At 46.1% G+C, this 24,396-nt stretch overlaps 1 protein-coding gene across 1 annotated transcript in view; it reads right to left on the minus strand.

Moving 5' to 3' along the window:
- Positions 1-24,396, minus strand: part of LOC310775850 (venom factor-like) — a gene marked incomplete at its 5' end in the record, with an annotated part of 94,861 nt that overhangs the window by 31,271 nt on the left and 39,194 nt on the right. Inside the window, 14 exons of the mRNA XM_083635977.1 lie at positions 1,675-1,758; positions 1,917-1,977; positions 3,367-3,579; positions 3,822-3,961; positions 4,835-4,920; positions 11,067-11,559; positions 12,332-12,400; positions 17,775-17,904; positions 18,450-18,605; positions 19,580-19,780; positions 20,908-21,123; positions 22,966-23,115; positions 23,502-23,617; positions 23,771-23,885. Of these exons, the coding sequence (XP_083492103.1) occupies positions 1,675-1,758; positions 1,917-1,977; positions 3,367-3,579; positions 3,822-3,961; positions 4,835-4,920; positions 11,067-11,559; positions 12,332-12,400; positions 17,775-17,904; positions 18,450-18,605; positions 19,580-19,780; positions 20,908-21,123; positions 22,966-23,115; positions 23,502-23,617; positions 23,771-23,885 (2,230 nt within the window). The remainder of the gene's footprint in view (positions 1-1,674; positions 1,759-1,916; positions 1,978-3,366; positions 3,580-3,821; positions 3,962-4,834; positions 4,921-11,066; positions 11,560-12,331; positions 12,401-17,774; positions 17,905-18,449; positions 18,606-19,579; positions 19,781-20,907; positions 21,124-22,965; positions 23,116-23,501; positions 23,618-23,770; positions 23,886-24,396) is intronic.

Consider the following 24,396-nt stretch of genomic DNA (forward strand, 5'->3'; position numbering starts at 1 on the left):
AAGGACATCTTACGCGCAAATACCATACAACCATAATCTCCGTGCTGCGCAGCGCAGTGCAAAGTAAAATTCCTTTTGGATATGTCATTACGCACAGCCTTGGCACGCGTGGACATCAAATTCTGCTGCTAAAATTGGGTATTAGCAGATAATTCAGTGAGGCAATCAACTATAACTCACTGAGAAACTTTTATCACATCGCAAAGAGGGAAATTAATTGAGAAAACTTTTTGGACAATGGACATAGGCTATTTATCTTCATAACCCGGAGGGTCATTGGCACAACAGACGATCTGTCCTCACACAAGTGAGTACACTCTATTACGCATGGAGAGAATTACAGCATACTGCATGCCTCGCACAAACAACCATTGTGAGACGGTAATCTGATTGGTTTTGATTGAGGTAATGCCCAGCATTGCCTGGCCACACCTGTGAATAATTCTGGTACTTAAAACCGCTCAAATCCCGTTTGCGCAGGCATTTTGGGGCGCAGATGATTTTGACACGGCTCTAATTTGCGCCTGCGACACGTGCCGTGAACCTTTCCGCATCCCCGCCGAGAATTGCATCCCAAACATATTTTGGGGCTGTTTTAACTTAGAAATCAGGGAGGTCACGTCTACCAGGCAATTATATCACTTTTAAACAGTTAAATGTCTGTATAAATCATTACAATATGCTCCCGTGAGGTGGGGATGCTGCCGCCGCTGGGGTGCAAGACTCGGCATAACACCTGGACAGCGAACTGCAATCTTCCCTGCTTTAAGGCACGTGCAAACAGGGGATATCGCTTCTACGAAGATATGGCCCCTTGACATGACAATATATTACAACTCGCCTGGCCATAGAATGGGCAAGATACATCGGAAATATTACTTTGACCCATCTAAAATCATGTAACTCATGACCCGTCTCTGACCTACTTCCAGTGTCCACCTGTTGCTCTCTTCTGTTATTTCCATCATCTTTCCATCGTCTTTTGTGTTGCTGCCTTCGGCTCTGGTGAAATAAAATTGATCTCCTTGCTCAGCTTTAACATGACGGTGGTTTTCAATTGTTTTGAGAGAGAAAAAGTCCGCTACTCAGGAAGCCCTTTTATTTGTGTGTTTACGTTGGCTCCGCTAGGCCGGAGGCGGGGGTTTAGCGAAGCCGCGGTCTTGCCTGGTGAGTGGCCGGCCGGGGTGGTGGCTTCCCTTTTCCCCGTAGCGTGTAACGCTAAATAACAACAAATTGATATCCATTCTCCTGGCCGATGGTCTCATTGCCCATGTAGGTCATAGAGGCAACAGGATTTCATAACCATGTTTAAAAGTTCCGTGTATGGATTAAATTTTAACCTTATACGTTATAGCCTACTTGGGCTATGGGCGGAGGGCAGATGTGCGGTCGCTATGACGACCAGCCGGGGCTGGTGACATAAGTCACATGATTTTAGATGGGTCAAAGTAATATTTCTGATGTATTTTGCCCATTCTATGGCCAGGCGAGTTGCAATTTGTCATGTGATGGTGTTTTGGGGTCATTAATAAATGAGATTGATTCTGTTATTTAAAAAATAATAATTGGTAGTGCTATTTTACATTGAAGTCAATGGGGCGAGGCTTGTGTTTTCCCCCTAAAATGGGGCGGGGCCTAATTGCAGATCTGATGTATGACTCTGCAGTGTCTCACCTCTGATATTGATGAGCGTTACTGGCTGGGAGTTCGGCACAACTGATTCCAGTTCCACCTTGGGATGATGAACTGTCTGTGTCCCTGCACCAGGCACAAACACAGAGGCTCTGGATGACAGTGTCAACTACTGTAAATACGTAGAACTTAAGGATAAAATCCCATAAATGTGGCATGTTAATACCGTTAACAGCAGAGCACTGAAAATGTGCTCTGCTGTAATGTCATTACAATCTTCTTACCGCCTTCTGCAGATGGGTTCAACACCAAACTCCAAACTTCAGTCTTCTGCACTCCTTCCATCTGTTTGGGTTCAGAAAATAGCTTTGCTTAGTGAAAATCAAACTAAACTAAAAAGGTTGAAACTCATTTCAACCTTAATAAGTGTCTATGATATCTTCTTAGTTAAAATTGGCTAAGTGAGCGGTGTCTGTCTGTCTGTCTGTCTGTCTGTCTGTCTGTGGGGTCCTGTCAGTCACAATTTGTGATGGAAGTGATTTAATCAGTGATGTCACTTGAACAATTGTGATGTCATCACTGTAGTCCACTCAAGCAAATGTGATGCCATCAGTGATGTCACTCAAGCAACTTCTTCTTCTGTGGTGTTTCATGGCAGTTGGCATCCTTTATGTTGCATTGCCGCCTCCCATGCCGCACCGGCTTCCCACCCGCAGACACGGCCAAATGTGTCTGTAGGAACGTCTGACCAAGCCGGAAGTAATGCTGCCGGGAATTGAACCCGGGTCCCCACGGTGGTAGGCGAGTGCTTTTACCTCTACACACTACCCAGACACCCCTCACTCAAGCAACTGATTGCCCAACTGTGATGTCACTCGAGCTGTGATGTAGTTCTCTCACCACAACAAGAGAGGCATCTTACCATGGAGTCATTACGCCACAGAACTAGTTGCCATGCTGCCATGCCATAGAATGAGTTGCCATGCCATTTCATGCCATAGATCTAATCGCCATGTCATTCGTGAATAAAGCTCGCTACTAAATGGTAAATGGCATGCATTTATATAGCGCTTTTATCCAAAGCGCTTTACAGTCAGTAGGTACATTCACCCATTCACACACCGATGGCGGCAGGTTACCATGCAGGGTGCTGGCACACCAACGGGAGCAATTTTGGGGTTCAGTGTCTTGCCCAAGGACACTTCGACATGCAGACTGGAGGAGCCGGGAATCGAACCACCGACCTCTTTTATCCAAGGCGATTAGTGGACGACCCGCTCTACCTCCCGAGCTACAGCCGCCCCCTGTAGTATGTAGTATGTAGTATGAGCCGATGGCACCAAGTCAATGGCGCCGTGGTGGGTGGGCAGTGCCTGTCTGTCTGTCAGTTATGATTTTGGGAGCCAGCAGAGCGGGCGATTTCCATAACTGCAGCCATGGCGCATTGCACGATGGCGCACAGTTGCACGGGTATTTTGTTTTTAGCTTTAACCCTGTTTTTAATGTCCAATTTATGTCTGATTTTTGTATGTTTTTTTTTTTTTCTTGGTGACGTTTTCTTGTCTGTGAAGCATTTAATGTTTTGTCTGAACTTCACCATCATGGCTAGTAAATTCCAAAACACACCATTGAGCTTCACTATTTTACCAGTTGACTCGTTTGTTAAAACAATATAGGAACACCAAATGATGGCTGGTGTATCACCGTTATATATTCTCATTAAAAGTGACTCACCACCACCCGCAGCAGTTTCTGGACGCGGTCCCCTACCAACACGTCCCCCCTGCCTAGCACCATCACCTCCACAGGGAGTTTCCCCACCACCAGCGGTACAATGGCATAAGGCAGCACCAGAGAAGCACCGGCCGGCAGAGTCACTTCCTGTGTGTGTCTCTCTTTGAAGGCGATGCTGCACATGCCCACTGTCTTCATCAGCACCACTCTCACCTGGGTACAAAACAGCCGCAGAACAGTCACAAATGCTCATAGTTTATTTAATGTATGTCATGTTATTGTATAACTTCTGTGGAGAGAGATTAGTGCCAGGAGAAATTGTATTTGAACTGTATACACATTTTCTTAAAGCCCCTGGAAACCCAAATCCACATAAAATGTGGGTGAGTTGTGAGCTGGTCAGGTGACTGAGGAGGAAGTGTGTGTGCTGTGGGTGAGTTGTGAGCTGGTCTTACTTGCAGGTCTTCCTGGCCGTAGTTGTGCAGCACAGCTTTAATCACCACCTGTTCGTTCCTCGCTACTGAATAAGGCAGCTTCAGGTCCACAAAGAACTGCTTCCATGCTTTGACGTTGTACGGCTCGGCAACACAGAAACCTACAAGCATTTAGAAGCACACACATTAGTTGTGTGTGTGTGTGTGTGTGTGTGTGTGTGTGTATGTGTGTGTGTGTGTGTGTGTGTGTGTGTGTGTGTGTGTGTGTGTGTGTGTGTGTGCGCGCGCGCGCGTGCGTGCGTGCGTGCTTGTGTATGAATATGTGTGGATCGAGTCAGACTCGACCACTATATCAGAGCCTCTCGCACATAATACTGTAGCTTGGTATGAATAAAGCAACCCACTAAGAAATTTAGCAGAATTTGACAACAAATTTCAGAAAAGAGGTGAGAACTGCAACACAGCATGTGTGGATATTGGTTTATATCATTATGTGTCAGGGAATAAATGTAGTAATGGGAGGTCCTCACAAGTATAGTAAAACAAACATGTCTGTAGAGGTTTATGCGCTAGGCAAAAGGGAGACATTTTGAAAGATCGATGGTAGAAGCGAGAGAAACCGTGTACATACAGATCCAAATCTATGATTTAAAATCTATAATAACTCCCACCTCTCTCCAAATCTATGATTTAAAATCTACAGTATATTAACTGCCACCTCTCTCCAAATCTATGATTTAAAATCTACAGTATATTAACTCCCACCTCTCTCCAAATCTATGATTTAAAATCTATATTAACTCCCACCTCTCTCCAAATCTATGATTTAAAATCTATATTAACTCCCACCTCTCTCCAAATCTATGATTTAAAATCTATATTAACTCCCACCTCTCTCCAAATCTATGATTTAAAATCTATATTAACTCCCACCTCTCTCCAAATCTATGATTTAAAATCTATATTAACTCCCACCTCTCTCCAAATCTATGATTTAAAATCTATATTAAGTCCCACCTCTCTCCCCCTCCTACCTGTCTCAGGTGATGCGCTGATGCCCATCACACCCCACTCTGTGATGCTGTCAGGTAAGATGGAGTCTACAGTGACAGACGACAACCTGTTGATCAGATTCATGTTAGCAAATACAGTAATCACTGAGGAGGTCAAAGTTCAGAGCCACTCCTCCCTGACAAGATGTCATAAATAATCCTGTGTGTATTAGTGTAACCGAGGTGAATCAGCGCGGATTCCTCGTGAGTCCCGAGTGGTAGAGAGTGGATTGGTTAAACTCACTCCCCAGTAGAAAGGCATGTTAATCAGCCCCGCCAAGGGAGCTAGCTCTCTTGGTGTTGCGGTTAACATGTCGGACTCCCAAGCCGAAGGTCGGCGGTTCGTACCCACCCCTGGACAAGCCCTTAACTCATTGAGTGCCAGCCACTTTTGGAGAACGGACGCTCCCAGTGCCAGAGTTTCAGAGCGTTTTCAGTGATTTCTCGAGGCCCACAGAATATTGTGTGATATTACTATGTAAACACCGAACACGCACAAAGAACAAGGAGACTCTATTGTATCATCAGCAAAAAAAAGTTTATTGATACCATTTTCCGTTCTTTAGTTATGAGCCGGAGAAGATAGGTTGATTTCAGCGTTTTCAGGCGTTTCAAATTAGAAGCTGAGTTATTCAGCATTTTGTGAAATTAAGCATTTCAAGCACATTCACTGACTCTAGCTAATATTTTCTGATGTAGTGACGTGGTGTAGTTGTGTGGTGCCCTGCGTGCCCCACCCCCCTCTCCCCCCCCTCAGCTGCAAACTCCTCCCCACACTAACACACAGCCTCACGCACCCAGCGTCTATTTTCGGAGTGCTCCGTTTTTGTGTGCCGGCTCCCAGCGCGACACGGAAAAGCCAAACCGGACTGCTGAGAATGGTTTGGCTTTTCAGTGTCGGGTGCTGCTTTTCTGGCGGCTAATCGTGTGGAGAAACTATGCAGACACACAGACAGACAGACAGAGGCAGAGGGGCTCAGTTGTGGGAGCGGATTGACTGCTGTTCGCAGCCAACGTCAGCTGCAGCCAGAGCAATCTATACGGCTCTGGCTGCAGCATGAGCGGTTTCTCTTTCATCACAGGGCTTTTTCCTGCTGTTTTCCTGACCTTTCTCTAATCTGGAGAGCACTGTCACCACCTAATGAGTCCGTAAAATAGGTTATACACCTTCAATAGCTACAATATTTGTACAGGAGATGCAGGAGGCTTTGATCCATGTCCCACCGCCAAAAAACGCATTTGACGTCGATCGACGTCATTGGCACTCTACGTCACTATTTACTTTGACGTCGATCGACGTCATTGGCACTCAATGAGTTAACATGTGTTGCTTGCTGCAAGTACCACCTACACAATGCCGTTACCTTAGCAAGCATGATCTGTACTGTTTACCACACCCGTGTTTGGCAAGTAAAATAATGAAGAGCTAAGATAAAATGACAACCCTAAACTTTCTTTATTTGTTTTATTTTTTTTATTTTTGTTCATCAAAGTACAGGACCAGTCAAACTACCGGTCAAGCATTTGGACACACCTGAGTGATGACACACCTGATTCATCATCCTAAAGAGAATTTGATCTAAAGGCTTATGCTTAAAGGCTAGTTTCTTAGACAACTATAAATAGTAAGGCTATTAAAGTAAATAAAAAGCAAGTTAACTGATATTATAACTTATACTAAATTATATAACTGATATTAACTCATTGAGTGCCAGCCACTTTTGGAGAACGGACGCTCCCAGTGCCAGAGTTTCAGAGCGTTTTCAGTGATTTCTCGAGGCCCACAGAATATTGTGTGATATTACTATGTAAACACCGAACACGCAAAAAGAACGACGAGACTCTCTTCTATCATCAGCAAAAACAGGTTTATTGATATCATTTTCCGTTCTTTAGTTATCAGCCGGAGAAGATAGCTTGATTTAACCAAAAGCAGCCGTTTTTTTCTAGAAGCTGAGATAATGAGCCTTTTGTGAAATTAAACATTTCATGCACATCACTGACTGAAGCTAATATTTTCTGATGTAGTCACACCTCAAAAATAATTTCCTTCAATAGAACAGCGAAAACCAAGGAATTTTGTTTGGCAAAACAATATTTCTTAGCTGCAACCAGCAGCGCTGGCCCCTGCGTGCGCTGCTGGTTGCAGCTTCTTGCTGGTCTTGATTTAATGCTGGTGGGCATCAGATATTCTAGCTTGCGTTTGCCAATCCTGTCCTGCTGTCTGGGTCTGTCTGGGTCAGTGTTGTGTGCTGCTCTGCGTGCCCCCCCCCCCTCAACTGCACACTCTTCCTCCGTATGGGAGTGTCTCTGGGGCTTTCTGCTGCGTTTGCTCTGCACTGAAAAGTCTGCTACATCCAGCTTTTTTACAGCGTTCCGCGTGTATTTGTCACCGGCTCCCATGCTTCCAGTTGAGAATAATAACAACTAATAACAAAATCATGCGGATGGGCTATCGCAGCGGACACGGAGATGCTCAATTGTGGCAGCAGATTGGCTGCTGCAGGCACAGCTAACGTTATGCTTCATGCATATCGATGCATACGGATGCGATGCGATTTCCGTTTCCCCAACGACTCGCCTTTCTGTAATCTGGAGAGCACTGTCGCCACCTAATGGGTCCCTAAAATAGCTTTTACACATTCAACAGCCACCATACTTTCACAGGAGATGGATCTGGCTTTGATGCACGTCCCACCGTCAAAAAACGCAATTGTCGAACATACTCGTCCTTGGCACTCTACGTTACTAAACCAATTGACGAACATACTCGTCCATGGCACTCAATGAGTTAAGTTAACTAAATATTATATATATATATATATATATATATATATAATATTTAGCCTACATATATTTATAACAGTCATATCACAGTTATTGTTGGCCTATATAATATACAATATGTGTGATGTAGTGACCGTTATAAATATATGTAGGCCTATAGGAGGAATGATCATTATAGCTACTGTACGTATATTATAGTTAGGTCAATTAGGATTATAGTGCAACCATAGGATATAGCCTATATAGAAAACAATCAGTAGCAGGCATATAGAGTAGGCTACTGCAGGGTTGACACATTAAGCGGCCTGTCCAGTAAAGTATTTCACCGTTATAAACCGTGATGATAGCCTACTCTTGCAGTTACCCCAAAAATGGACTTGGAAGGATCATTACCACAGGAGGTTTTTCTAGTGAGGCACGGGAGGATGGACCTCCCTTGTTTTTTTAGAAGAGATGGGGGATTTTATATAATAATATATATATTTTTAATAAAATATCAATCAAATGTGTTTTTTCTTAATAAAAATCATGCTATTCTTAAAATGCTTCAACAACAGTGACACCTGTAGGGCACTGATGGAGCGGCATGCAGACAGAGTCTGTGCCAGGTCTGTGCCAGTGGGTCTGTCCTTCAGGGGTACAGTAGAAAAACATTCCCCCATAGGGCGTTTCATTTCCTCGGCAATTTATCTAATGCTAAATATGATTGGTTGAAAAACACATGCACTTCACAGGGAACAGTGAAGCCTAAACCACCCTCACCAATCACTACCAATCAATTCATTTATTCAACCTAATTGGTTGTTGATTGGGTAGATCGGTAAGATTGACATTGTATTGTTCAATGTCTGATGAATGAGTCTCAAAATCTTGTTGAATCCAGCGCCGTTGTCTAGGAAGTGAATGCTGACATCAAGATTCCACTTTGCTGTGATGACATGACACAGATTTACACAGTAGCAGCATATTATATTTTCCTCTTCCTCTTTCTATTATTTTTTGTCAAGCAGTAAGTTAGCTCACACGCCAGACAGTTGTTGCATTGCATTACACGAGCCAACATGAGTTAGAGCGGGCAGCCGCGGTACGCGCGGCGGACACAAATCTCCGCAAACACTGGGATATATGCAACGTTTACTTGTAAAATGCCAATAGGGTTTATTGCAAGTTTTGATAATATACAACTCGCCCGTCTGGTGACACAACTAAACAAGTCAACTCGATGCAGTGTGACGCTGCACGTTTTTAGACAAACATTGGCATTGCATCAAACTCAATCACAATAAAACGTGGCGGCATCTAACAATTAAAACGCAAACACTGTGTAAAAACAATTAGCACATTATCAAGTTTTAGTCAGCTCACTAGATCCCAGTATATTAATGTGATGTCACGAAATCAATTTCTATCATAGCACCATCATAACAAGGCGCTCAACAAATACCCAAGTAGACTTTGGAAACAGTATTTCAGCTATTTTACTGCATAGGTATGTGCCATTTTAAACAATGAAACCATTTTGAGATTAGAGAAAATAATATTTTAAATGACTAATAACAATAAGCGATGGGGTCTAGCATTTTGATGAAGAAGGACACAGATATCTTTACAAGCTGTCTCAGTTTATTATAACGACAACAATAATCAACAAAATCCTCCGATCAATCCTCCTGACCCATAGCCTGGTCAATCCTCCTGACCCATAGCCTGGTCAATCCTCCTGACCCATAGCCTGGTCAATCCTCCTGACCCATAGCCTGGTCAATCCTCCTGACCCATGGCCTGGGCGTCAACAGACGGGAGTGGACAGCAGCTGTCCTCCCGGATTCACCTGAGGAAACGGAAAAAAAAAACGCTAACGTTAATCTCATCAAGATTACAGCTCAATTGTAGCTTTTTTGTTGCTCCATTTTTTGACAATAATGTTCGTAAAGTGGCAGTTATTGAAACCTACTACCCTGCTTGTAGGCATCAAAAGTCCTCAGAAATTAATTTTGTGTTGAAATAAGTTTAAATTGTAAAAAACTTACTTATGGCGTGTTCTCTGCTGCGTTCAGCTCTGCTCACATAGCACACATGCGCACATCCCTTGGGCCCAATGGCAGCCTCCGTAACCGGGAAGAAAACCACTTCAATTTGCTTAATGCGCCAATGATATTCCCAATTTCCCCCCGGGGATCATGAAAGTCTTTCTGATTCTGATGAGCAGCCTTCATTCAAATGAATGGGTGGGCGTGGACTTCCCCTCATCCACCTGTGCCTGTATCAAAGACAAACTGCCCACAATCTGTTCAAATCGGGACACACAGCTCCTCCACCCTGACGCTTAGCACCGGCTCCCCACAGGGCCACGTATTGAGCCCGCTCCTGTATGGCATCTACACCCATGACTGCACTCCCACCCACCCCGCCAACACCATCATCAAATTCGCGGACGACACCACCCTGGTGGGGTTCATAACGAATGACGACGAGACGGCGTACAGGGACGAGGTGCAGCGGCTGGTGGAGTGGTGTGCCAGCAACAATCTCTCCCTCAACACCAAGCAAACCAAGGAGGTGGTCATTGACTACAGGAAGAATAAGACCCCTGTCCCGCTCTACATCAATGGGGACTGTGTGGAGAGGGTCCCCCATTTTAAGTTCCTGGGGGCACACATCTCTGAGGACCTCGCCTGGTCAGTCAACACCGCAGCGGTGGTAAAGAATGCCCAGCAGCGACTCCACTTCCTGAGAGTACTCAGACGGAACAATTTGGAGGAGAAGCTGCTGGTAACCTTCTACCGCTCCACCATCGAAAGCGTACTGGCGTATGCCATCACAGTGTGTATACGCTCCACCGCAGCTGACAGGAAGAGGCTACAGAGGGTGATTAGGTCAGCCGAGAGGATAACTGACTGTCCCCTCCCCTCCCAAGATGACATAGCCAGCTCTGCCAGCGCTGTCTCTCCAGGGCAGAGCGGATCATCCGCGACCACCTCCACCCTGGTCATCACCTGCTCAGCCTGCTGCCCTCGGGCAGGAGGTACAGGAGCATCAAGAGCCGCACAATGGGCCGTCCGGACTCTAAACAATCACAGCAGCCGTTAACTCTCTCATGCAGTGCAATACATGAACTTGTGCAATATATCAAAACGTTGTGCAATATTCTTTTTACTACCTCAGCAGTATTTTATTAGTCTTTTATTATTGTTTTTGTGTTTCTGTTTTTTTGCCCCCCCCCCCCCCCCCCGTATAGGTGTCATGTGTCATCCTTATCTGTTCTTAATGTTTTTTTTCTTAAATGTTTTTTAATGTCAGCTTAATGCACTGTCAGATGAAGCACTCTTAATTTCGTTGTATGGGGAACTGTATGGGACTCATGGTAAGGCAGGAAGTGACGTCCACTTTGGCTCTCTATAAATCAATATTCCCATCTAGCACTCACCCGTCCGTGCTGTCGGCTGTGCTGGGCAGGTTCACATCCCTCCACAGCCAAGACTCATAGAACTTGGAGCGCAGATACACCTCAGTCTCATCCAGGTACTCTTCTTCTTCTTCCTCAAACCAGTCTTCCTCCATTGCCCCTCCAAACCAGTTGTCCTCCATATTTACAGAATTCACTGAGAATCGAGGTTGTTCAGGAAAGTAATCATAATCTATGGGGAATCTAGCTGGAATTATTATGTAGTATTGGCCGGTGATGGTGGGGAGAGGCGTGGTGGTGGGAGGCGGGGTGGTGGTCAGCGGTGGGGGGTCGGTGGGCCGCCTGGTGTCCAGCTCCTGGTCCCGGTAGTGGGCGCAGCAGTAGCGGAATGCCTGCATGCACTCCCAGCCCTCGGTGATGTAGAGGGAGCGCCGGGTGCAGGAGTACGGCATGGGGATCTCCCTCAGGCCGTCCTTGCAGCACCGATGCTGCAGCTTCTCCTTGTAGTGACTCTCTGGAGACACAAGGGGGAGTAGGTGGTTAAGGTCAGGTGCATCACCAGCCATTGAAAGAGGGAGATTTAGTAATACAGCTGAATATGAAAGACTACTAATGATAAGGAAGAAGAAGATGAGGGACGGTATAGGTTTGTTTGTTGATTGCATTTATTTAGCGCTCGTCAAGGCACCCAAAGCTCTCAGTGTGTGTGTGTGTGTGTGTGTGTGTGTGTGTGTGTGTGTGTGTGTGTGTGTGTGTGTGTGTGTGAAGCAGTTAGCGAAGTATTGTTCAATATCTGCTACTATCGGTAGCCGCTCAATATGGAGGAGGCGCTGCTTTTTGTACCCATGAAGTGGATACTGACCGTTATCTTGTCTTACAGTATAACGGTATCTGTTAACCTGTCATTGTCATCATCCTGTGTGTTGTTATCCTATTGTGTATGCATTACTGTGGTTACCGATTGGGCACTCATGTAACTGACTGACTCCCATCTGATTGCATTATTAGTGTTTATGTCCTTTGCATACTTGTATTTATGTGGACATAAATATGTCATTCAAATGTATGTGTGTGTGTGTGTGTGTGTGTGTGTGTGTGTGTGTGTGTGTGTGTGTGTGTGTGTGTGTGTGTGTGTGTGTGTGTGTGCGTGCGTGCGTGCATCTGGGTGTGTGTGTGCGCGCACGGGTGTGTGTGTGTGCGCGCGCGTGGGGGGGACTCTTCTACTAAATCCATCGCCGATGATGTGTAGCACCCACCTGTGTCTATTATTTGGATTTGACACTCACCCAGCTGGGATCGACGCTGTAACTGTTCAGCAGAGCGCCTCCTTCTGGCACTGCCTGGACACTGCAGAGCTGAGGAGAGGAGAGAGGTGAAAAACATCTGTAACCATAATAGAGCGGAACAGTCATGTGACATTTCTTGCCCCGGAAGAGAGTTCCCCATTAATTTGTCCATAGGCCTTTCGAAAAAAATCTTATATAATGAGTTTTAAGGCTGGAACCGCTAACCCGTGAGCCGTGACCTACTGAATCTTGAGTGACCATAAAACATTTCAGTTCGAGCAAAAACACAAAATAAAAGACGACGAAAAATTGAAAACTAGATTTTCCCCTCCATTGTTAGTTTTTGTTTTTGCTCCAATTGAAATGTTTTATCCACCTTATTTCTAGCTGCCATGTTGCCTTATGGGTGCTATCTTCCTAATCCTCCCAGCCAACTGCAACTTGATTGTTGCAGCTTGCGACATTTCCTCGTTAATAACGAGGAAATGTGCAAGCTGCAACAATCAAGACACGTTAAACCGGACCTTCTACCCATAATTATTTTACAGCGGGGCATTCAAAAATAAGGTGGATGGTCACTCACGATTCAGTAGGTAACGGGTTGGCTTGGTGGCAGCCTTAAAACTCGTTATATACAGATTTTTCTAAGGTGCCGCGTCTATGTGCCGACAGGTCGCAATGCCGATAGCCCACAAGCAGAACCAGCTGAGCGAGGTGGCGCGCAGCGTGTCGGTGGAGCTAACCTCTCCCAGCCCCCACGCCAAACCTAACCTCCCCCCATGCCTAAACCTAACCTCCCCCAGACCCTAACCCAAAAACTAACCTCTCCCAGCCCCCACGCCAAACCTAACCTCCCCCCATGCCTAAACCTAACCTCCCCCAGACCCCAAAACCTAACCTCTCCCAACCCCACGCCTAAACCTAAGGTCGGCATTGCGGGTGGTCGGCATTGCGGGTGGTCGGCATAGCGGGTGGACCCCTTTTTCTAAATGGCTTGGGCAAGAGATGTCATGTGTCATGTGTTCAGCTCTAGGAACAATTGTTGATAAACCTTATCTGAAATCTTTTTATCATGCATGATTATTCAATAGACTAGTCAGAATTCTGACTTTAATCTTAATACTGCACCAATTTCAAAAACTTCTGTTCACATTACTTAGTTTATATACAAAAAAAAAGGTCCAGGTTGAAAAATCCCAAAATTCTCCTTTAAATACCAGGCTTTACTAGCCTGGTAAACCAGCCGGTCACGTGAACTCACATTTCATTTTGTTCTACCAGACCATCTGGCCTCCAGCCCTGGGAGGGCTTCTGCAGAAACTGCAATGCGTACGAGCCAATCAGCGACCCGCCTCGTAGTTGACATCGTAACCGGCCAATCAGGAACGCCGCTGGGAAAACAATAATGGCTGCCTCATTGCCTGTGCGCCTCGAGGAGTAACGTCAACCAATATCCGTTGAGTTTAAACATAAAGGGCTCTATCTTGCGACAGGCGCTATCCCTAAATAGCGATTTGTGCACTGTTTGCGCGTACCTTAAGCCATGGAAGATAGCATACCGCCTTGCGCCGTCCACCAGGTGTTCTGCCGAGTTTTGCTCCCCCGCAGAGCAGCAAAAAAAGCATCCCCACCTCACGGGAGCATATACTTGTAATGATTTATAAGAAATATAACTGTTTAAAAGTGATATAATTGTCTGGTAGACGTGACCTCCCTGATTTCTAAGTTAAAACAGCCCCGAAATATGTTGGGGCTACAATTCTCGGCGGGCATGCAGAAACGTTCATGGCACCTGTCGCAAGCGCAAATTAGAGCCGTGGCAATTCTGCCAAAACTCATCTGCGCCCCAAAATGCCTGCGCAAACGGGATTTGGGCGGTCTTAACACGTTCACTGCCAATGACGAGTTGAGTCGTCAAACACAATCCAACCGTTCACTGCCAATGACGAGTTGAGTCGTCAAAATTATTATTATTATTTTTTGAAGGTGCTACGTGGATCAATGCCCCCCGCGTCTCCTATGGAGATATTGGAAGTATTGAATGTGTATAATCTATTTTACCGACCAGCTAGGTGGCGACGGTGCTCTCCCGACAGAGAGAAAGTCAACCAAAAGCAGCCGCGGGAGGAAGCCAGCCATTCTCAAGGAAATGGCTTGGCGATTTTACAGTCATCAGTCACCAGACTCGCCCGAGAGCGGCCGCGCCAGCAGCAGCACACCAGGATTGCAAATTTGCATAATAGATTATGGGTGAAACACACTTTGAAACGCCCGCAGAAAGGCCAGAATCGCACGCATTCCGAAAACCCAGAAACGAACGAGCCTCATTCTCATACTGTAGGCGGGGACGCTTTCGCGCTGCTGCGCACGGGCGCACGGCGGTGGGGGGTTCCAGAAATGGACTGGGTGGGCAGCATAAAGCCTAGAGTCGCACGGGGCTTCATCGGGGCTCTCAAACCCAAGAGACGAGTGAGCCCTATCCACACTCGCTGCCAGGGAGGGAGGCTGCTCAAACTCGCAGGAGCAGCAGCAGCAGCAGCAGAGCACTCGCTTGTGACAAACGCAGGCTGAAAGCCACCAGACACGCCCACGGGGGGAGGAGTTTGAAGGAGAGGGCGTTCGGAACTATATTGTTTGGATGTCTGATCTCTCACTGATGCCAAAAATAAATGGTTAAAGTGACTGTTCTGCCTGTTTGATTGAATTTCACAAAACTGCGATTATCTCAGCTTTCACTCTCAGACGCTGAAACCATGCTGTACTCAACGGCTAATATCTACATAACTACTAACTCTACAAACTAACTCTTTTAGACAGAGAAAGCACACATTCTATTAGTACTTTTGTGAACTTTGTGTTCACAAACTCCAAGCAGAAAAGAATCCTCGGCTCTTGCAAAATGAGCCAGAATCCTCAAAAAACGGCTTGGCAGAAGCTACCTACAGCAAAAAAAAAACGGCTGGCAGTCAATGTGTTAACTACCATAATTATTCACAGGCGTGGCCAGGCAAGGCTGGGCATTACGTCAATCAAAACCAATCAGATTCCCGTCTTGGTTGTTTGTGCGAGGCAAGCAATATGCTGTAATTCTCTCCATGCGTAATAGAGTGTACTCACTCGTGCGAGGACAGAGGGAGCTTATTGACAGATCGTCTGTGGTGCCAACGACCCTTCGGGTTATGAAGGTAAATAGCCTATGTCCATTGTCCAACAAGTGTTTTCTCAATTAATTTCCCTCTTTGCGATGTGATAAAAGTTTCTCAGTGAGTTATAGTTGATTGCCTCACTGAATTATCTGCTAATACCCAATTTTAGCAGCATAATTTGATGTCTTGGCGTGGCATTCCACTTTCCACTGCACAAATACCTCTCTGCGCTGGGAGCGCAGCCATAATCTCCGTGCACCGCACCCAGCGCAGAGAGGTATTTGCGCGTAAGAGGTCCTTTTCAAAGCTCTTAGCGCAAAGTAATTGCGCGCTGCTGACGATAGGATAACGCCATCTATCCCACATTTTAGCGCTGAAACCCCTGCTTTGGCATGGGGCAGCCAATGCCCAGTACAATTATCACAGGCATGCGCTTGTGTCTGCCCCCAATTTGCATTGCGCACGGCGTTAAACGAGCGCAAATGCTAAATTAGCGCTTTTGGGAAGTTAGAGGGCAAAGTCATAAAGTGCAGTTATTGCAGAAATCTCTTTGCACTGGTGGTTGCAGGCAGCCCATTTTTGCCTGTCGGGTCAGCTCTCAGGCGGAAATGGGATGCCTGGAATTCCTGGCATGCCTGTACCCACTACTGCTCGGCGCCCGGGGACAATTGCAGTCTGATCGTTCCTTAGGGAACAGTTTATGACGATATGCGTCGAAAACGGGAATAAAACTGTCTATTTAAATGGAGGAAAAGCATGCTGCCACTTGGCCCCACGGAGATCCATTCTAGGACTAGCTTGGACGCTATTGATCTCAAAACAACGCCTAGGACCACAAAAACGCTGCGGAGAGCACTGGGTGAGTCGTCAGATCATAATTAATGTGAGGAGAGGGCTGCAGGTTAAAAAAAATGAAATTCTCCTTTAACTCATTGAGTGCCATTGACGTCTAAAGACGTCAATTGCGTTTTTTGACGGTGGGACGTGGATCAAAGCCTGATGCATCTCCTGTAAAAATATGGGGGATTTTGAAGGTGTATAAGCTATTTTACGGACCCATTAGGTGGTGACAGTGCTCTCCGGATTAGAGAAAGGTGAGGAAAAAACAGAGAAGAAGCCGTGGGGAAACGGAAACCGATGCATGCTGGCGCTAACGTTAGCTGTGCCTGTGAACAGCAGCCAATCTGCTCCCACAATTGAGCCTTTCTGAGTCTGTTGCGATAGTTTCTCCATATGATTAGTTGCCAGAAAAGGAGCACCTGACACCAGCGTCTTTCTGAAAAGATAAATTATTCTCAGCTGGAAGCGCTGGGAGCCGGCGCACAAAAACGGCGGAGCGCTGTGAAAATATACGCTGGGTGCAGCGCACTTTGAAACGTGCAGCAGAAAATTCAGAGCAGCAGAGAGCCACCAGAGACACTCCCACGGAGGAGTTTGCAGTTGAGGGGGGTGAGGCACGCAGGGCAGCATACAACACCGACCCAGACAGCAGGAGGCTCGATGGACAGATTGGCAAACACAAGCTGGAATACCTGTTGCCCACCAGCAGTAAATCAAGACCAGCAGGAAGGTGTAGGGTCTGCGCACGCAGGGGCCAGCGCTGCTGGTTGCAGCTAAAAAATATTATTTTGCCATCAAAATTCCTTTGTTTTCGCTGTTTTATTGAAGGAAATTATTTTTGAGGTGTCACTACATCAGAAAATATTAGCTTCAGAGTCAGTGATGTGCTTGAAATGCTTCATTTCACAAAAGGCTCATTATCTCAGGTTCTAGTTTGAAACATCTGTTTTTGGTGAAACCAACCTATCTTCTACTGCTGCTGATAACTAAAGAACGGAAAATGATATAAATAAACTTTTTTTTGCTGATGATACAAGAGAGTCTCATCGTTCTTTGGGCGTGTTCGGTGTTTACATAGTAATATCACACAATATTCTGTGGGTCTTGAGAAATCACTGAAAACGCTCTGAAAGGGCTGGCACTGGGAGCGTCCGTTTTCCAGAAATGGCTGGCAGCCAATGAGTTAAGCATTGCTTCACTTTCAGCAAATACACCTGCAGTGTAAACATGGCCTTCAGCTGCTAGCGTGGGAGGAGGGACTCTCAGAGAGCAAAGATGATCTTTGATCATCTCCAGCCACATTTTGGCTCCGCCCCCAAGATGGAATTGATTGAAGAACCAAGTTTTGATCTCAACATTTATTGTGACAAAAAGTAACTCTGATGCTGTTTCAGTCTGTAGTTGCCTGAACCTTATATGGCCTGAGGGGGGCAGCAGTCGCTGCCTGCTGTCAGTACCTTGTCTGGTTTGGGTCTCGACCCCAGAGTTGGAGGTGAAGAGCAGTCCTGCATCTGTGAACACCCCCATGTTGTTTTGTCCCCCCCCTCGGGTGCAGCCGATATCTCCCTTCTCCACCACGTTCCAGATCTGAGCACAAAGTCCAGCTAAGGTCAAAGGTCAGTTGGAGAGGTTTGTGCTATTCTGAGTTTTGGTACAAACTAGCCTACACTAACAATGGTTATTTGTATAGCTCAAACTCTATACTATTTGTGAGTAGTTTTTGGGGTGACTTGCACAAAATAAGTACTCCATTATGTATGTTGCCTAAAAAAAGTATTCTGATTACCGTACACTAGGGGATTACTTTTGGAAATACTTTGAAAGTGAACGGAGAGATGCGTTACGCCATTTGAATAGTAGCAGGTTTTCTCCATCTTTAAATAATATAAATTTCCTATACTGTCATATTTCACTTTTTTTTCTTTGTACCTCAAATAAGTAAATAAGTAAATAAGTAATCTGAAAGTCATCTGATTGTATATTATTAAAATTGATTACAGTTTTGATGAGGTAACTAGTAACCTTTGTTTGTTTTACACGGACTAGGGTTAATACACAAACACACAGAAATGCACTCCCCACACACACACACACACACACACACACACACACACACACACACACACACACACCTTGCTCTGTGTGAGTCTCTGCTTGCTAAGCAGATACACAGCATTATCCACAGCCACCAGGTTGACCTTTGCCCCCGGGTCACCTCTGACCCTGAAACTGATGGGCTTTCCAGGACTGTAGTCTCGATGCCTGCCGTCCACCGGCCCCACACTCAGCTAGGAAGGCAGAGGGGGCAGGTCATTCATAAAAACGTAGTGAAACAATGATTAAAACAACTAAAACGAAAACAAATACTGATTTGTGACCACACACACACACACACACACACACACACACACACACACACACACACACACACACACACACACACACCCATGCTGGGCAGGTTGTGAACTCACAACCTGATGCGCCAGATGGTTTGTTACACAGATCTTGTTTTTGGAAACTATTTGGAAAAGGGCGGGCACTTTCAAAAATACTTGGGAGGTGATTGGATGCACAATCTGTCTATCACGAGGGGCACAGTGGCTCAGCTGTCGCCTCACAGCTAGAAGCTGGGTTCAATATCCCACCTGTGAGCGCTGAAGGAGTGCGTGCCCATCCGCATGTCCTCGAGTGCCCACCGCCCGGGTGGGGTCGTCAAAAGGGCCTTTCTGTGTGGAGTTTGCATGTTCTCCCCGTGCCCCCTGGGGGGTTTCCTTCATATAGGAACCCCACACCAAAACATGCAATATCAATATCCTGGTCGCTGATGTGGTGCCTCCTCTGGTCATTCTCTGGCCTGTTCGGAGGGAGGGGAACTCGTTGGAATAGCGTGATCCTCCCACGTGCTATGTCCTACCGGTGAAGCTTCCCCCTGTGAGGTGAAAAGAAGCAGCTGGCTACTGCACATGTCTCAGAGGAAGCATGGAGCCAGTTTTGGCTCTCTCCCGATCGACAGAGGGTGGAGCAGCAACCAGGATAAATAAATAAAAAATGAGCACTAATGGGGGTACGAAATGGGATAAAAAATCCGGGGGGGTTGGGGGGTATTAAAAAACAAAACAAAAACAATCTGTCTATCACGGCCTAACTTCAACCACTTAGGAATGCCTTCTACGTCCTCGGATGCTGATTGGTCGGCAAGATGGATTTCTGGCATGATCATGATGTCATGAATCCAGATGCCTCGGAAGGTTAGTGGACTCACCCCTCCTAGACAGGAATCTGCCACATCTACCCAGATGGAGTCAGCCACCACCTCTGACCGCCCTGCCCAGCGAATTGTGTAGAACGCCACGAAACGGAACGAGGGCATCATCTCCGTGGTAACCGCCAGCCCAACGGCGGTGATCGTCTGACCGGTCACATCCAGTCGCTTAGCAACGATGATTTTTCCTTTGTTGAGCACCTGAGAAAGTTGATGTTTGGGGAAGAAGCCAAGAAGAATATTTAATCATTTTCACATTTTGATATTTTCAGTTTGGATTCAAGCAAACGAGCAATCATGGTGTGACATTTGGTGGTAAAAGTAGAGATTTTAGAACCACATGATCCCTATCTGGAACCAACTACCACTCACAGTCAGAAGCCACTTCAGTTGAAATGTTCAAATCTCGACTCAAAACTCTATTCACAATCATATGACTTTTGAGCTCGTCGACACGGTCCTTTCACTTATAGCTTTCTGCCTGTCTGTCTGTCTGTCTGTCTGTCTGTCTCTCTGTCTGTCTGCCTGCCTGCCTGCCTGCCTGTCTGTCTGTCTGTCTGTCTGTCTCTCTGCCTGCCTGCCTGCCTGCCTGTCTGTCTGTCTGTCTGTCTGCCTGCCTGTCTGTCTGTCTGCCTGTCTGTCTGTCTGCCTGCCTGCCTGTCTGCCTGTCTGTCTGCATGTCAGCCTGTCTGTCTGTCTGTCTGTCTGTCTGCCTGCCTGTCTGCCTGCCTGTCTGTCTGTCTGTCTGTCTCTCTGTCTGCCTGCATGTATGTCTGCCTGCCTGTGTGTCTATCTGTCTGTCTGAATGCCTGCCTGCCTGTTGGTCTGTCTGTCTGTCTGTCTGTCGGTCTGTCTGTCTGTCTGTCTGTCTGTCTGTCTGCCTGCCTGTCGGTCTGTCTGTCTGTCTGTCTGTCTGTCTGTCTGTCTGTCTGCCTGCCTGTATGTCTGCCTGTCTGTCTGTCTGTCTGTCTGCCTGCCTGTATGTCTGCCTGCCTGTCTGTCTGTCTGCCTGCCTGCCTGTCAGTCAGTCTGTCTGTCTGTCTGTCTGTCTGTCTGTCTGTCTGTCTGCCTGCCTGCCCTAGCTTCTGTCCTTTCTCTTACCCTACGCTACATTCACTTTTTTCAAATGTTTTTTCTTTCCTGTATTAACTTTGAGTTTGTATTATTCATTGTTCATCGTTCATTGTCTCTTCTTGATTCGTTTAATGCTTTGTTGTTTATTGGAAAGTTTACTGAGACTGATTGATTGATTGATTGATTGATTGATTGATTGATTGATTGATGGATGGATGGAGGATGGACATATTTTGCTACAGTGCTGGTCTCACCAGGTAGGTGAGGTGTGTGATGAATTGTCTGTGGGTCAGGTCCGCAGTGTTGATGGTCAGCTTCAGGGCCATCGTGTCTCCTACAGACACCATGTTTGTGCCTGTGGAGATGTACAGGTAGTTTGGGTGGCGTGCGCTGTGGGAGCGGTAGGGATACACAGTGGCCTGGTGTTTGGCCTGCTGCTTTGGCTTCAAGTCTGCCTGAGCGGTCTCAGCCTAGGACACAATAGAACAAAACATGTCATTAATTCATATGGATGAAGATTCACAATTTAGCAGTGAAAGATCATAGTTCATCTTCATCTGTTCATACTCCCCCTCGGTCACATCATCCGCAAATTCAACCTGGACTTCCACTGCTACGCCGACGACACCCAGATCTACATCAGCACAAAATCCACTCAGAACCCGGCCCTCACCCACATCGAAACCTGCATTTCCGCAATAAAAACCTGGCTGACCAACAACTTCCTCAAACTCAACAGTGACAAGATATACTATCTGGACTATTGCAACTCCCGTCTCACCGGCATCAACTCCCGCTCCCTCCATAGACTCCAAATGGTTCAGAACTCAGCCGCCCGCCTGCTCACAAACACCCAGTCCCGTGATCACATCACTCCTGTCCTCCATTCCCTCCACTGGCTCCCCATCAAAGAAGGCATGAACTTCAAACTACTTCTCCTCACCTTCAAAGCCCTCCATAGCCCCGCTTATCTGACTGACCTCCTTCTCCCCCATCGCCCTAATGGTACCCTCCAATCCTCATCCACTGTTCCACCATCCAAACTGAAAAGCTTTGGAGATCAAGCATTCTCGAGAGCTGCACCCCGACTCTGGAATTTCCTCCCCCAGCCTATCAGAGACTCACCTTCACTCCCCACTTTTAAATCTCGACTCAAAACCTACCTGTTCTCCCAAGCCTACAACCTCGCCTACCCTTAACCACCTCTTCCTACCTCGCCACCTCCCATTTTTCCCCACCTCCCTCTCTTCTGTGTGCCCCCTGTCCTTGACCTTGCCACACTCTCCCCCCTTCCCCTCTGTTTCCATAGATCCCTGATCGATGTGTTAATTGTTACCTGTATCTGTTGCCTGTTGTTATCTTGTTTTCTATGTACTCATACTGTGTCAGCGTCTTTGGGTCATTGAAAAGCGCTTTATAACATGAATGAATTATTAAATTCTTATTAATAATTCATCATTTAACTTTGAAACATTTTCATTAATTCCATATACTGCTCAATAAAGATCAGAGAATTTGTAGAAAATGGTTTTCTCAAGTGCCAAAGCTGCCAGATCTAGAGGAGTGAAGTGTCAAATTAATTTGATTTGATGAGAGAAAATAGATACAGTACTACAGATGCAGTACAATAGATACAATCCATATTGTACAGCTTTCTTTGGTTTCTTGTACTTTTGACTGCATGTATAGACCTTATTCGATTGACGTAACTCGCGTACGGGCACGCCCACCGCCGCCATGTCCTTGACATAACGCTGCAGCTCTCAAGTGACAGCCTATGTAAGAGCAGCGTTTATAGGAAGCTAGGCGCTGTTATCGTTACCTGTATCGTTCCTGTTGTGTTCGGATGGTGACCTGCGTTATACATGGCTGTAGTAATGACAGCAATAAAGTCCCCGTGGTCTGTTTCTATCTCGTCCACAGACGTGAGGGGAGCGAGACTGAGGATATGTCAGCACAGGAGATGTGTGGATAGTTGGGCGAGACAAGTGACACTTTCTGACAGCTCCTCACAGCAAAGTCTGTTCACCTCGTTTTTTCTTTTGTTTATTATTACAGGCATTAACGGCAGCATACAAACAACAACTCTGGGTTTTTTATTGCTGTCATTACCATCGCTGTTTTGTAATGGAACAGAAACGACAATAAGGCTGTTACTAGCGCTGTGTTTGCGCAGGACGGTATGTCAACAATATGGCGCCGTCCAGGGTTAGCGAATAAGGTCTATTGCCAAAGATGCACGGTGAACAGCAGGTGGGAACCATCCTGTGTAACTTGAATGACAGAATGAATCAGCATGCAGGTATACTAACAGTGATGCGCAGTTTGCGCTGCTGGTGATTCTTGGGCATGTTGATGGTGACTCTGCTGGGGCCGGAGGAGACGATCAGAGGCGTATCCAGAAGATTCAGCCTGACCACGACGTTACGGGCTGGGGAACCGTCATGGTGGCTCACCTGGACCTGGGGAAGTTGGGGAGAACATCTCTTCAAGGGACACTTCACCAAAAAAACAATTCTAATTTATGATCTCACACATAACTGAAAACTAAACCGTTTTGCAGACAATCGTTTAGTTTGACAGTTATTGAGAGTTGACTTGAGTTCAATCTGGACCAGTGATCTCGTAACAGTGGGTCAGTGCCTTCTGATGACATCAGTTAACTCAATTCAACTGTCAATAAACTGTTTGATGTTTAGAATGAGTGAGCAAATGAAGGGTCAATACAACACATGACTGTGTTTGGACAAAAGCCTCAGTCTGCCTTTTATTTACAGGACTGCAAAATGAATATGTCCAGTTTTATGGTTAAATTAAACAGATTGAAACAATAGACGCTGGTCCTTACTGTGAAGTCAAAGGGCAAGCCTGGCTTGAAGAATTTGGACATGTCTCTGAAGGACAGGATGTAGGGAGACGTCACAATCTTAATGCCAGTCTTCTCTGCTTCAACCAGGTCACTGCCTACACAGGAGAAAAGAGAAGAAAGCATTGACACAAGAACATGATGTTAATATCCCTTGTCCCATAATCCAAGGTGAGCAAAGACTAGTCACTGCTCCGCTCCTGGGCATTACTATACACACAGTGTATGTATGTAGGCCTACAGTAACTTACCTGAGGTGGTGAGGACAGAGGCCTTGACATACACAGAGCTTCCCACCACAGATCTGATGTTGGGGTAGGCGCTCCGGAGCTCCTCCATGCTGAGTCTGACAACTCCTCCATTCAACTGCAGGACACCAACATGGCAGTCAGTACAGTGCAAAACACAACAGTCTCACCCATTCAACGCTCCTGGATGGTCAGAGCAGGGTTTTGTTCCATGAAGTTTTTTTGGTTGGCCAATTCTGGGGAGAGGCGTAGATGCTTTCTCCGATACATGTGCAGTTGCCAGCCACTTCTGTCCACCTGACAGCGAGGGGTTTCACCGTGATAAGATAATGCTATTACCCCCAGTTCCCCTCCCCCAATGGAACAGAGGAGACACTAGTGCAGCTTTAATGCTTTTGTCAATAAACAGATTCCCATCAAAGATACGCTTGTTGTTATTATCTGTATGTATCTGTAAATAATGTGATTAGCGCATTAGTCGTCTGGTCAGAGCACGGTCAGAGGCATGAAATAAGATGGTGATATACAATAAAGATTATTAACACATTCACTGCCAACAGTTTTTTTTTTACTGTAGGTAGCTTCTGCCAAGGCGTTTTTTTGAGGATTCTGGCTCATCTTTCAAGAGC

The sequence above is a fragment of the Poromitra crassiceps genome (assembly GCF_964638095.1).
Source record: "Poromitra crassiceps genome assembly, chromosome: 4".
Taxonomy (NCBI): domain Eukaryota; kingdom Metazoa; phylum Chordata; class Actinopteri; order Beryciformes; family Melamphaidae; genus Poromitra; species Poromitra crassiceps.